The 15,899-nt window shown below is 42.5% G+C and overlaps 1 protein-coding gene across 7 annotated transcripts in view; it reads right to left on the reverse strand.

Annotated features, from left to right (window-relative positions):
• MED12L (mediator complex subunit 12L) overlaps positions 1 to 15,899 on the reverse strand; it is a 420,881-nt gene that overhangs the window by 318,851 nt on the left and 86,131 nt on the right. For all 7 annotated transcript variants that reach the window (XM_079766910.1, XM_079766915.1, XM_079766912.1 and 4 more), the window contains exons 3-4: positions 13,092 to 13,196; positions 3,040 to 3,231 (exon numbers count right to left, since the gene is read on the reverse strand). In XM_079766910.1, coding sequence (XP_079623036.1) covers positions 3,040 to 3,231; positions 13,092 to 13,196 — 297 coding nt within the window. The remainder of the gene's footprint in view (positions 1 to 3,039; positions 3,232 to 13,091; positions 13,197 to 15,899) is intronic.

Raw genomic sequence — 15,899 nt, forward strand, 5'->3', positions numbered from 1 at the left:
CATCTCCAAAGAAATGATAGCATCTTTTATAGATGCCTAAAGTATTTCTTTTGAATAGCAATTGACAGGAGGACACACAGAAAGCCAAGAGACATATGAAAACATGCTCAAAGTCACTAGTCATCCGAGAGATGCAAATCAAAGCAACAATGAGATACCATCTCACACCTGTCAGAATGGCTATCATCAACAAATCAACAAATGACAAGTGCTGGCGAGGATGCGGAGAAAAAGGAACCCTCCTGCACTGCTGGTGGGAATGCAGACTGATGCAGCCACTGTGGAAGACAGAATGGAGTTTCCTCAAAAAGTTAAAAATGGAAATCCCATTTGACCCAGGAATCCCACTTCTAGGACTATATCCCAAGAAACTAGAAACACCAATCAGAAAGGATACATGCACCCCTATGTTCATAGCAGCACAATTTACAATAGCTAAGATTTGGAAACAGCCTAAGCGTCCCTCAGCAGACGAGTGGTTTAAAAAACTGTGGTACATCTACACAATGTAATACTATGCCACTATTAAAAAGCAGGAACTTTTACCATTTGCAACAACATGGATGGAACTGGAGAGCATTATGCTAAGCGAAATAAGCCAGTCGGAGAAAGATAAATATCACATGATCTCACTCATATGTGGGCTATAATGATCAATATAAGTTGATGAACAAGAATAGATCAATCTAGAGACAAATGGTAGGGGAGGGGCGGTTAGAGAGCAACCAAAGGACTTGTATGCATGCATATTAGTGCATATTAGCATAACCAATGGACACAGACACTGGGGCGGTGGGGCTTGCCTGGGGTGAGAATGGCTTGCGGTGGGGGTCAACTGGGGGAAAAGGAGACATATGTAAAACTTTAGACAATAAAAAAAGAAAAAAAATTCTTGCTTGCTTTTCTACACTGTGTGTCTTGTTGAAATCTTTTTTTCAAGAAGACAAGAACTGAGGTCTCTCTCCCCACTGCACTCCCCAATAGCACATGATCACCACTGGAAAAGAAACACCACATGGTTCAGGCTGTGTTGAAACAGGCACTACCTGAGTAGCAGGAGGTGGTTGTGCTGACTGTTGTGTTTTCAAGGATTTAGTAGCCTTTAACCACTGAAAAATCCATGGAAGGCAACACAAAGCTATGACTATCAGGCAAAATAAAGGCAATGGGAGCTGTGGGTACTCTTTTCAAAGAGCGGCTTTAGAAACGAACAAAGGAGCTCTCCTCTGAGGTCTGCACCAAGCCAGACAAAGAAAACTTACTGTCAGGAGCGAAGATGGGCACCCTTAAAACTAAAGGGTTTCAGGGAGATGAGAAGACCTGTCGATTATTTGAAAGGTGTGCAAGAAGAGAGAGATCAAGACTAACAGGGAGGTTTCTAGCGCTCATCTAAAATTTCAAAAGACGGTTTACATCAGTGGTGGGCAAACTCATTAGTCAACAGAGCCAAATATCAACAGGACAACGACTGAAATTTCTTTTGAGAGCCAAATTTTTTAAACTTAAACTATATAGGTAGGTACATTGCTATTAACTTAATTAGGGTACATGGTATTTTGTGGAAGAGCCACACTCAAGGGGCCAAAGAGCCGCATGTGGCTCTCGAGCCACAGTTTGCCGACCACTGGTTTATCTTGTTAAGGTTGTTGAATCTATGTATTATTTCCCACTTGAGGAAAATGACCAAAGGCAAAATTTTAAAAGGACCCTCCCTCCCACTCCACTCCCATCCCCAAAAGCCAGGAGCTATAAGCAAACCTGCCCATTTTGCTCTAAAAGTTTTTCAAAGACATTTTTCAAGCACACACAGAATCACTATCAGTATCTTTATCCCATTGGTTAGAAAGAAGACTTAGCTTAAATCATTTGGATGGTTACCTTCCAAGGCAAGGAAGTAACATTAAAGCAAGTATCTATAATAATCTATAATAATAAAAGCATAATTTGCTAATTAGACCAGATGTCCTTCCGTCCTTCCAGACATCCTTCCAACCTTCTGGACGAAGCTGGGGCTTCAAGGGAAGCCCGGGTCCCATGTGCCTGCCGATGGCCTGAGGGAAGCCTGGGTCCCAGTGCCAGCAGGAAGCCGATGCCGGCAGCCAGGGGAAGGAAGTCCTACTCTTGCACGAATTTCGTGGATCGGGCCTCTAGTTTCTACATAACACACATCCCGGGCTAAGAAAACTGAAAATTTAATAGAAATAACATCTTATGTCCTGTTTTTTATTTAAAAGCTTTATCTACCTAAAGTCCACATGAACTGGTTACTGTATGGATGTTTAGGTCTATAGACATCCTAAACACCACATGCCATCAAAATAAAGAGGAAACAGCATGTACCAGGTATAGCACATACCTGGTACAGTATACCTGCACTGAGGCTTTGAGTTTGGGAGAGAACTGGGGTAAAGAAATACGGTCAAACCTCATTTGAGTCTCCCATCTAGAATAATTCGGTTCTCAACCAAGTTGTTCACAGAAAAAATGTTTAGGTTGTGGAACTAAACTTAGTTTTTTGACCTGACAATCCTTGCATGCTGATACCTCAACATGACAAAGGAGAGAATGCTCTGTTTGCTAGTGAAATCAACCATTAACACACTTTTAAAACATAAAGAGGCCATCAAGAATGCTAATGTTGCTAAGGCTATGAAAGAAACAATGTTCACAGGCAACTGAAGAGGTAGAAAACCTGTTGTTGATCTGGATAAAGGAAAAGCAGTTTAGCCAGTCTCAGCCATTTCGGAGGCAGTGATAGATGAACAAGCAAAGATGCTTCATTAGACATGCGTTGTTCATAAGAAAGGTTAAAACGGGGAATCATTTGGGGGTCTGGAATGGATTGATTCAATTTACATTATTTCTAATGGAAAAAAAAAATGATTCTGTTTTCAAAGAAATTACTTCTGAAACAGCCTTCCGGAACAAATTAAGACCGAGAACAGAGGTTCCACTGTATATACTGGTACTTGAACATTATCTCAAACATCTTCATTTCTATAAGACCATAATTAAAACAATGTAAGAAACACTTAATACCTTTTTTGCCAAAATAGCAAGTGGTTTATTTCCTGCTAAGTCAGAGAACCAACTATGAATTGCACTCTGCGATCGAGAGGTAACCAGCCAATAATTATCTTTAGCATTAACTTGTGGTTTCTTCTTTCCGGTGTCCTGGAAAGTGTTCAGCTTTAGTTTCTCAGCTAATATGCTGCTAAAATAAGCTCCAATCTGAGGAAACAAGAGAAAAAATTTTTTAAGAAAATAAGTATGTTAGTAATGTATATTAGTATTTTACCTTTATCCTCAAACAGCCCATCAGACAATGAAGTGGCAATTTAAGTCCTTGAAGTCAAGAGCTGTGATTTCCTTGATTAACACAATGCAAAAACTCCCACAGCACCTTTGTTCTTATGAACAAGTAGTTCAAGAAAAAGAGAAGACCTTTGAAATCCTCTGTTAAGATTAAATGAATTGTATCCTGAATAAATGTCAAGGGAATGGGTTCTGCTTTCATCTTCAGCTGTACTTTCCCTGTTCATACTGCACACCCATTGAAGAGAGTCTTTTTCCTGAGAGGTGCTGCATAGAAAGCCTAGTAATCAATCACACCGTAATTATTCTTTTCTTGTTTCATCTTAATAGCATGTATTTCTGGAAAGCAAACTCTATATTTACACTTAGTGCTCTTTTAAAAAGAATCTAGAGAAATTTAATTTATTTAAATGGAAAATAACAAGAGTCAATTGAATTAACTATTCAACATTTTTGATTGGGCTGCCAATTTCATGAGCGCAAGTGTTTGAGAGAACGCTACTGTCACCGGATCTGAAAGGAGCAAAGCAGCCAAGGAAGCTCCTGTGATTACGGCAGCATTTTCATACCGACCAAATTAAGAGGACAAAGGAAGGAAAGAGACAACAAGGAAGGAGATAAAATAGTATCTAAAAATTCAACAAATCGCCCTCGCCAGTTTAGCTCAATGGATAGAACATCGGCCTGTGGACTGAAGGGTCCTGGGGTTCGATGCCAGTCAAGAGCACATGCCTGGGTTTCGGGCTTGATCTCCAGTGTGGGGCTTGCAGGAGGCAGTCAATCAATGATTCTCTCTCATCATTGATGTTTCTATCTCTCTCTCCCTCTCCCTTCCTCTCTAAAATCAATAAAAATATTTTTTAAAATAAATAAAAATAAAAATTCAACAAATCCACAAAAAAGCTGTTGGAATTTCCAAGAATCCTATCAAAGTATCACATTTCATTCCCTGGGAATTCTTTAATAACTTGATGCAAGTTTATTAGTAATCGTTGCTAATAAATACATCCAATAAGGTTAGCAGACAGTGGCAACCATGATTAAAATAAAATACTTACTCTGGTGAAGCAAAATGAGAATCATCTTAGTTAACGCTCATGAGCCAAACAATTAGCCTAGGTTGAAACAGGTGTAAGCAATTAGCCATATTTATCTACCAGGGTGAAGAGCTGGTACTGCACAATTTTTTTTTAATGTGAATTGTAAATCTTCAATCCTTGTGATTAATGTACAATAAAAGGAAGTCTGGTTTTGGTTTGTTGATGTAAAACGGTAATAAAAATTAGAGTAATTAGGAAAAAGAAGTCTAAGCTTTACTTTTTTTAAAAATCAACCCCAGTGTTTTTTTAAGCAAATATTTGCATAATGCCCAAACAGAAAATAAAACAAATGCAAAAATTTAGCAAAATCCAGTTGTCTGAAAACAAGCAGCTAATAATAACAAATTGTCTAATTTAGTTTTTTTTAAATGTGGTTTTATTGATTTTAGAGAGAGGGAGATGTGGGGGGGGGGGGGGGGGGGGTGGCATCCATGTGAAAGAGAAACATTGACCAGCTGCCTCCTGCAGGCACCCTGAGTGGGGATCGTCCACAACCTGGGCATGTGCTCTGACCGGGAATCTAACCTGCAACCTTTCAGTGCATGGGATGATACTCAACCAACTGAGCCACAATGGCCAGGACCACAAATTGTTTAATTTAAAATGTTTCAATGTTTGGTCTTTGAAACATGGGCACAAAACACCTACTTATGCAGACTTTTACATTTAAAAGGTCTCTTATTTGCAATTATGTATTAATGTTTTAATCATCATAAACCAAGGCATAAATTATGTTTTAAAAATCTAGTCTGAAAAACCTGCTTTACAATTATACTCTCTTCTATGTACTTGATAGCAATGGGATATGGTGACTGTATGTTATACTACCTAACACATCTGATGAACAACCACATACTGTAAACAAAGTCAAAATTTCCCAAAAAGCAAGGCAGAGTAAAAGGCACACTGCAACTTAAAAAAAATCAAAACATGATCACACATTTTATTGTAACAGCAATGTATTCATATTATTCCCAAATCAAGAAATATAAAGAGCCTCATTCCCAAGTCCCAATGCCTACCTTCAAGTAACCAACTTTGATTAGTTTCTTCTGTGTTTCCAGTGTTTCTTCATGTGAATGCACACATGCTTATAGGCACACCTCCTCCTGTATAATTAGTAAATGCCTGAGAGCCTTCCATGTCTGTATATGGAAAGCTTCCTCATTCATGTTTACAAACACTAAGAATGTACTCGGTAGATGTACCACATTCTATTTAATCAAGCACCTGTTAATTAATGGACATTTGGAGTGTTTGTTCCAAACTTTAGCTGTTACGAATCACCTTAAAATGAACAGCCTTCCCTATTTATTACTTCATACATGTACAGCTATAGCTTTCAGATAGATTTCCAGAATCCAGACTTTATGTTTCTTTAATTTTAATCAGTATTGCTAAATTTACCTCCATAAGATTTATAACAATTTGTACTCTCTCAAACAAGGTATGAGATAAGGTTTAATTTAAAACGTGTTTCCATCCACCCAAAGATATTTTGTAAATAATTTATTCAATAAGAAAATGGGGAAAGTTTAGAGGCTACACACTATAGTTCATGTATTTCATATTTGTGAGATAAATTCCCCTCAGAATGTTTGATTTCTAGAGTAAATGTCACAGGAAGGGTGATAGCAGCAGAAGTTGTGATGAGTGATATTTTTTATTTGCTGTTATTTAAATTGACATAGAACCTGATAAAACTGAGAACTATTTGGCAGTTCAAATAAAGAGACACAAAACATTCATATTCTTTGTTATGAACTCAATTGTGTATTCCCAAAACTCAGATGTTGAAGCCTTTGGAGTATTTGGAGACAGGTCCTTTGAAGAGGTAAGAAGGTTAAATAAGGTCATAAGGGTGGGGCCCTAGTCCTATAGTACTGGTGTACAAGAAGGGGAAGAGGCACCAGAGATGCATGCACACAGTGCGAGGACTAGGTGAAGACACAGCAAGAGGGCAGCATGTGCACACCGAGAGAGAGAGGCCTCAGGAGAAATCACACCTGCTGACACCTTGATCTTGGACTTCCAGCCTCTAGAACTGTGAGAAAACAAATGATCTCAGAAAATCAAATTTCTCTGGTTTAAGCCACCCAGTCTGTGGTATTTCATTATGGCAGCTTCAGAAGACTAATGTACCCTTTGGGGAAGCAATATTCTTCTAGAAATTTATACTAAAGAACAAAAGCAGCTACATGTCCAACTGTGACTACAACCTCTATTAATAACCATAAGAAACTGGCAACAGGTAGTTGTTACATACTAGCACCTTCGGTCCATTATAGCACATAAATGATGAAATGTTATCTATCCATTAATTATTATTAACTAGTGGCCCGGTGCATGAAATTCATGCACGGGGGGGGGGGGGGGGGGGGGGGGGCGTGTCCCTCAGCCCGGCCTGCACCCTCTCCAATCTGGGACGCCTCGAAGGATGTCCTACTGCTGGCTCCTAAATGTTCACCAGCCTGCCTGCCTGATTGCCCAAAACCACTCTGCCTGCCGGCCTGCTCGCCCCCAACTGCGCCCCCCACCCCCCCCCCCCGCTAGCCTGCTCGCCCCCAACTGCCCCCCCTGCCAGCTTGCTTGCCTCCACCTGCCCTCCACACTGGCATGCTCACCCCCAACTGCCCAACTGCCCCCCTGCCAGCCTGCTCACCCCAAACTGCCCTGCCCCGCCAGCCTGATCGCCCCCAAATGACCCCCACTGATACCCTGTTTGCCCCCAACTGGCTCCCCCTGCTGGCCTGCTCACCCCCAACAGCCCCTCCCCACTGGCCTGATCACCCACAACTGCCCTCCCCTCTTGGCCCCTAACCGCCTCTACCTCGGCCCCCCCACCATGGCTTTGTCCAGAAGAACATCCGGAAGGTCTCTCAGTCTAATTAGCATATTACCCTTTTATTAGTATAGATAGAGGCCTGGTGCATGGGTGGGGGCTGGCTGGTTTGCCCTGAAGGGTGTCCCGGATCAGGGTGGGGGTTCCCTTGGGGGGCGGGCGGCATGGGCAAGGGGCCTGTGGTGGTTTGCAGGCCGGCCATGGCCCCATTGGGGTGGGGGTCCCCACTGGGGACGGTGGAGGTCTGGGCAAGGGGCTGGGGCAGTTTGCAGGCCAGCCACGCACCCATGGGGTGAGGGTCCCCACTGGGGCACTGGGGGGCAGTGTGGCCAGCCTGGGTGAGGGGCTGATTGCTGTTTGCAGGCTGGCCATGACCCCCAGTGGGGACTCTCACCCCATGGGGACGTGGCCAGCCTGGGTAAGGGACTGAGGGCCGTTTTCAGGCTCGCCACACCACCTTCACGGTGGGGGTCCCCGCTGGGGTGCCTGGCCAGCCTGGGTGAGGGGCTGATGGCTGTTTGCAGGCTGGCCACACACCCCAGCGGGACCCTCACCCTGATGGTGGTGTGGCCAGCCTGGGTGAGGGGCTGAGGGCCATTTGCAGGTGACCCAAGCCTCCTGCGTGCTCAGGCTGGCTCCGTGGCCACCACCCACAGGCCCCTCCTTCAGCAGCTGGCCTAGGCGGGCAGGAAGCTTGGCTTCCTCCATGGCCAGGGGCGACCCAACCCTCCTGCACTCTCTGGCTGGCTCCGTGGCCACTGCCATCTTTGTCCTGCTAATTTGCATACTCACTCCTGATTGGCTGGTGGGCATCACAAAGTGATGGTCAATTTACATGTTTCTCTTTTATTAGTGTAGATATGAATATTTCAGCCCCAAGGAAAAGTACATACAAAAATATTTCATTTTTTAACAGCATATGTTATGGGAGATGAAAAAGTTTTAGAGACGGATGGTGCTGACAGTTGCACAACATGGTGAATATACTTAATGCCAAAGAACTGTACACTTTAAAATGCTGAAATGGTAAATTTTATGTCATGTATATTACCACAATAAAAAAAGTAAAACAAAAATTACAACATATAGTATTGTGATTTCAGTGTTAAAAGGTGTCAAGAGCCAAAACCGGTTTGGCTCAGTGGATAGAGCGTTGGCCTGCGGACTGAAAGGTCCCTGGTTCGATTCCGGTCAAGGGCATGTACCTTGGTTGCGGGCACATCCCCGGTAGGGGGCGTGCAGGAGGCAGCCGATTGATGTTTCTCTCTCATCAATGTTTCTAACTCTCTATTCCTCTATGTAAATATCAATAAAATATATATTTTTTAAAAGGTGTCAAGATTGGAAAAAGACAAAACTAAAAACATTTTCAGTCGATAGGATTATCTGTAGAAATCCTTCTGTTTTCTTTCACATCATTAAATAATATTTCAGTTGACAGCAAATTATCAATTACGTATGTGTTTGTCATGTGGGCACATAAAAACAGATCCTTTAACAATGGATATCTCTGGGAAAGAGGGAAAAAGGATAGATATTTGTCTATACATTTTTATGTAAAATGGTTTCAATTTAATAAAAATATTTTAATATTTGAAAAATAGAAATAACTCAAAAATTTCTTAATAATCAGCCCAGCTGGTGAGGCTCAGTGAGCATCAACCTATGAACCAGGAGGTCATGGTTCGATTCCTGGTTAGGGCACATGCCCAGGTTGTGAGCTCAATCCCCAATGTGGGGGGTTCAGGAGACAGCCAATCAATGATTCTCTTTCATCATTGATGTTTCTATCTCTCTCTCCCTCTTCCTTCCTCTCTGAAATCAATAAAAATATTTTTAAAAGACTTAAAAGAATTCTATCTTTATATCTAATCCTATCTATTAGAGGGAATATACTAATTGACCCTCACACTGTCGCAAAAATGGCAGCGCCCAGAGCCAATAAAGGGGAATATGCTAATTGACTGTCCGCCCTCAAAGATAGCGGCGCCCACAGCCAATAAGGAGGGAATATGCTAATTGACTGCCCCGCCATCAAAGATGACAGCGCTCAGTCCCCTCAGCCCTGCTGGGGTGGCAGGCACACGGCAAGGCCTTCAGAGTCCCCCAGTCATCCCAGTTCCCCAGCCACCCAGGGCCGGCCCGAGGTATAGGCAACCCTCAGATGGAGGCTGCCCAGCCACCCAGGGCCGCCCGAGGCTCAGGTAACCAGGGCCGGCTGAGGCTTGCACTGCCAGCAGTGGCAGCAGCAGAGGTGTGATGGGGCGTTGCCTCCCGCCCCTAAGGGCTCCCAGACTATGAGAGGGGCCAGGCTGAGGGACCGCCCCCTTCAGTGCATGAATTTTCATGCACTGGACCTCTAGTTATTACATAACCACACACACACACACACACACACACACACAAAAATTTAATTCAAGAAAATTTTAACAATCTGATTATATATTTTTTATTTTTCAGATATTTATTATTTCTTCAAATTTGCTGTTTATCAGGAGTGACTGGAATAAAAAATTTAATTGAGTCCCATCATCATCATGGAAATGAATTTAACCCTTTGCACTCGCTTGCTTTTTTCTCGATTCCTTTATTCTACTCGGGATTTAATTTTTTAAATACCCCAGATTTTACAAAGCGCGGCAGTAGAATAAAAAACTGGAGTTTCTTTTCATACAAACTTTTATATTTCAAATTATTGATACATTCAAAGAGTAATTTTAATCTCTAACCATGTCGAGTCACACTCGACATCCGAGTGCAAAAGGTTAAGAGAAAACTGGTCAGATGAATATTATTGCTTCCCACTTGGAACCAGTAAATAGTTGCCACTGATAGCCCACAGTCTGCCAAGAATGCTCAAGATATGCTACATAATACAGCAGGCCTGCTCATGGGGGTGGGGGGCTAGGAAATAATGTACAGTATAGGAACTTCTGGATTTCATTGTACAAGACAAGTACAAAAGCACCACCCATGCCTCTGAGAATACTAGACCATGCATCCCTGTAAAAGCTTTGCCTCCCTAGTCAGGAGCAATCTTCCTCCAGCAGCCCAGCACCCTGTGAACATGACATCAGTTCCTGCCCCCTGACTGCCTCATCAGGCTGCGAGGAACCTTGTGAAATGGAGATGAAGTCACCCCTGCCATCGCCCGGGCAGGACTGAGCAGTAAGCAGCTGAGGAAGACATGGGGGTTCTGGAGATCTGGAGCATCCCTTCTCAGTGCCACAGGTGCTGAAGCAGGCAGCTCGGTGGGTGACAGCGGCCTACAGTCACCCCGAAGCTCTGTACAACCCTTAATCTCACTGGACCTGGAGATCTGAACCAGGCAGTCACCAGAGCCTCTGACTGCCCTCTCACTCCAGCTTTGCCCACATCAGTTGCTAGACCAGTATGGGCAAAATCAAGGTACACAAAACACAAGAGGGGGGTGGCCCAGTGGCACCACCTGGTGCCCGATTCCCTGAAAGTAGCTCCAGAACTGGGTTCTCGTGTCCACAGCACCCGGGACAATGTGCTTGTATTTATCTTCGGAGGCAAAGTTGAGAGCCCGAGTGGGGAAGGATCTGGTTACCAGCCAGAAGGACGGGGCTCCCTGCTCCTTGGGGATGGGACCCAGGCAGCCTACAATGCCCTGGCATTTGCTTATCTGCCGGGACTTGCTGACAGGGTGCAACTGCAGCCGGGGGATACCACTGGCTGGGAGATGGCCACAGCCGCTCCACCCGACAGGAAGTCCTTAATGAAGAACACAGTGGCATCTGTGATACTGAAAGGCGAGAAGAAGTGGGAGACTACAGGACTGGGCTTGTAACCAGCTGGGACTCTGGGGCTCTAGTTGACTGTATACTCTTAATGAAAGTTAGTATAAGAACAGAAGTATTGTAGAAAAATTGAAAATTTTTACAAAATAATTTTGTTATTGGAGACTTTGGTATAGTTTATTTTGAAACTTTTTTATGTGTATTGCAAGATAGAGTAAATGAATAGACATATTGATATGTATCACTAAGATGGAGGATTCTCACTTTGGGAGAAAGAGGTACACAGATGAAACAGGAAAAAGAAAAACACACTGTGGTATTGAGTTAGAATTGATGAAGGGAGGGGAAGAGGAAGGAAAGGAGTAAGGAATGAGGGAAGGGGAAGGCAGGAAGGGAGAAGGGGGAGAAAGGAGGGAAGGAGGGAGTGAGGGAGGAATGAAAGAGCGGGGGGAATAAATCAAACCATGTTTCCCATCTCTGTCCACTGAAAGGGCCTAGAAGTCATGATACTCCAGTAGCAAGACCATGCCAAACATCCAGATATGAGCTGGGGCAGGAAAAGGATATGAACCTGGAATATGTTACTGTGTCAAAGTGAGAAAGTGCTCAAAGGAAAGGACCCGAGAGGCAGGTTAAAGGCACCCCACTGGCCAAATGTAAGACAATTTAGCATCAAAAAGAAAAATGAAAACAATACATCAGATTTAAAGAGAATCCAGGGGTTAAAAATGATACTAATAAATGTGGTGTCCTTTACAAATGAATGCCAAGTAATAAATGTATGGGGAATAATAACTAGAAAACCAACATTTTGCATCCACAAGCAAAAAAATCACTCAGCAAAAATCATCAATTGATCTAAAATCATAGGATGAATTCTACTGGGGAATAGGATATTCATATGGTCTCAAAGTATCACCGTATAGTGTCTACTGCAGGAAAAAGATGACTACAGTTACAATGTACAGCAAGCATGTCAAACTCACAGCCCGCGGGCTGCATGTGGCCCACAATGAATATTTTTGCGGTCCAGCCAATATAACGTTTTAAGTTACGAAATTTTTATAACAAACGTTTTAATAAAAATTTCGTAACTTAATTTTTACAATATCCTGTTATACATAACTATTAATAATGAACTACAACATTTGCTAATGACTGATTACTATAATCGTGTTGCGTTCATTTCCCTTATGCGCCTTACACACAGGGGCACCATTTCTCTCCACTAATACTAGCAACGAATATTTTAGCAGCCGACTGCCACATCATTAGTCTTAGACTGATTTGTTTGGTGTGCACAACAGGAAATATTTCACTTTCAGAGAACAAGAAAAATAGGTTTATTTGCGTTACGCTTATTAATTTGTGCAGTTATTCAGTGTCTGGTAAGTTAATGTTCAAGAAAAAATACTAATTTTTATTAAAATGTTCTATTATTTCATGTTAATGATTACTCATTTATTTCAGCCCTTTTTAATTCAGCATGTCTCTATCAAACTAAACCTACATTTCTATGAAAATTGAGTGCTTTTGTTTTTTTGTGGCCCACATAAACTTAAACCTTGTTTATTTGGCCCATGTTAGCCTTTGAGTTTGACATGCTTGATGTACAGAGATGCAGACTCCACCCTAAGTGATCAAACAGTGTAACCAATAACAGAGCAAACTGGCATTGCATGCTCCTGATGTGATGCAAGTGATGCAATGTAGTCTTCCTGCCCAAAGTATTCAACCTGAATCCCGTCATGAGAAACAACAAGGAAAATCTAGAATAAAGGCCTAAAATACAAGACAAATAACTGGACTCTTTTAAAACGGCATTCCTGAAAATCCCCCAAAAATATAACAACCAAACAAGGAAAGCTGGAGAGCGGCGCTGTAGATTAGAACAGACTAAGGGGACAGGACGACTTGACTGGATCCTAGGACAGGACAGCTTACAGGATATTTGGAGGAATTTGAATATGGACTGTGGTTTAAACAACAGTAATTTACCAACATTAACTACCCAGGGAACCACATACACATACTTTTCCAGAAGTTCTGGGACACAGATAATTAGCATACCTTCGATGGATTAATTACAATATTTCTGGCTGAGCCATGTTCGTCTCCCGTAAAGGCCGGCTGATTGCTGAAGCCTTGCTTTACGTTCACAGCAGTGAGTTCATCCTGTTCAAGAAAAGGTATTGATTAATGAGAAGGATGTAAAAGCTCCAACTTAGCCCCTCCTACTACAGCCTAGTGACTAACTTCGCTGTACTCTGAAGAGAACTGTCGAATGCACACCAAAAGAAGCAAAAATTAAAGTTTAAAAACCAATGTAAAAATATGTAGAAAGAGATAAAGTGAATGTGGCAAAATGTTGACAACTGTAGACTCTAGCTGTATGGTACATGGGTGTTCCTTATATTATTCTTTTAATTTTTCTGTAACTTTGAACATTTTTAACTAATTAAGTTGGGAGGGGGTAATGAGCAAAAATTCCCCACACACAAACACATAAATCATAGGATTTTCAAATGAGAATTGTTTCTAGAGAACATAGTTTGACTCTTCCTTCCTTGCCAGCCCCTAGGCTCACCCCTATTTTATATTCAAGAAAACCGACTCACTCAACTTACCCAAAACCCCACAGCCAGCTAAAGACAGAAATGAAAGGTTCCTCAGCACAGCTCTGTGATAACCACACAACACAATGACCTGCAAGTAAAGGAACGTTTGGAGCTTGCAAAGTTCTCTCATACATCTTGGCTCACTTGATCTTACCAATTCTGCGGCAGACAACAGGTGTGGGTCTTCATGCCCATTTATAGGTGAGAGGAGTGAGGCTCACTAAGCTAGTGCCAACACTGGAATACTGCCTTCCTATCCTAGATTAGGAAGATAACTTTCTCTGACACCATGCCATGAAGTATAAATGCCACATAAAAATGTGGTCTAAAAATACAGAGCTACCACTTGTACTCTCCTTAAAAAGATCTCTTCCTGATTAGACACAGGAACTTTTCTTCCCAAGGTCACACACATCAAAACTATCCCAGGCTGCAAAAACGAAAACCTTGCCCTGCCCAGATCACTGTGTTATAGAGTTCCTAAAACACACACTTGAAAGTATAAAAGGGAAAGGTTTGAGTAAATGAAGCTACTTTCTGCTCTCCTCACTCCAAGCCAAGAAATGGTCTTAGTAACCAACAGGGTAATGCTGTCGACAGCACAAGAATGAGAATATACACTTATTCCTCATAGCAAATGCTGCAAGTGTAAAAGGGGGAAAAATCAGCTGACCAAAATCACCGCTGTGGTTAGGCAGGAAGCCTCAGAACAAAATAGTTCATAACTATTCATAGCACGTGAACTGAGATGAAAACTGAAGTGTCCCAGACACCTGCCATGCCATATTACCTAACTGTGTGTGCTCTACCTAATACCTCGGTGAGTTTTCAAAAGAGCCCGCTACAGGAAATGCAGCTCTGTGACAACCAAGTGTCCTCCAAGCACATGAGGTGACTGGAGTAACAATCTCCATAGAAAATGACTGCACACACATCAGAAGACACCTCAAACTGGCTACACGTTTTCAAGTCAATTATTTGAAAATCTAGGGCCAAACTACATGACAATTTCAGTAGTCTCAGAGTCTAAGAATGAAGGGGCACAAATGAGATCATGAGAGAAAAGGGATGGGAAAATTGAATCTTTATCTTTCTTTTACCATCACATTATTACAAGAAACTTTAATTGAGTAACAGCATATGTTTTTAATAAAAATATGTTCGGGTGTAATCAAGAGATGTGTGAGGCTTAAGGACCAGTTAGTTTCATTTAGTGCTGCTTAACTTTCTATTCTAAACTAGCACCAGCTCAGTTAGCTGCTTGTTGTATGTGACTGCTAACCACTGGCCTGGAGAGACCTGCCCTGTATGCATGCACACACATGCACATGTGTACACATGTGCACGCACACACAGATCCCCAAAAGGAAAAGCATGGAACCATGATTAGATATCTCTCAACCACATCATATTTTCCTCAAACGAGGATTCACATGGGTGCTACTGGGTACCTTGAATCCTGAGAACTTTTTAATCTGGTATGCTAAACTTCACCAAAATGCATCCAGAATCTGCCCACTAGTCACTACCACTTCAGGCCAGGACCACCACCAGCATCTCAGGCTTGGACATTGCAGTAGCTCCTAACCTTGGATCTATCTGGTCTCCCTGTTGCTTCCACCCTTGCCCCCTGCAGGCCATTTTCAACACAGCAGCCACATGGTTCTTAAAACATGAGATCATGTCACTCCTGCTCAAAACCCGCCTTAACTACCCAACTCAGAGTATAAGCTAAGGTCCTTTTATGGCCTACAAGCCCCTGTGTGATCTGGCCCCTATTACCTTCCTGAGTTCATTCCTACACACTCCCCCTTTGCGCACTCTACTCTAGTCATGCGATTCTCATTGCAGTTCCTGCCTTCAACATGCCAGCTGAATGGGCCATTGCACTGTCTGTTCCTGTGCCTGGACTGCTCTTTCTCATGGGATCCACATGGGCAACTCCATCACCAACTTAAGCCTTTGCTCAAATTTCACATTCTCAATGAGCAATTCTGATAACCCTATTTAAAACTAGAACTGCTCACCCTACTCCATTCATACCAATACCCCTAATCTTCCAAAAATCCATAGCACTCATCACCTAAAACACCATGTAATTGATTTACAACAGGTATTGTCTGTTTTCCCTACCAGGAGGTAAGCCCCGTGAGGCCAAGGATCTTTATTTTGTTCACAGATGCATGCCAAGCACATAAAGCTGTGCCTGGCACACAGCACACACAAGCTTTCAACCATCGCTGAAAGAATAAATAAGTGA

The sequence above is a fragment of the Cnephaeus nilssonii genome (genome assembly GCF_951640355.1).
Source record: "Cnephaeus nilssonii genome assembly, chromosome: 3".
NCBI lineage: Eukaryota > Metazoa > Chordata > Mammalia > Chiroptera > Vespertilionidae > Cnephaeus > Cnephaeus nilssonii.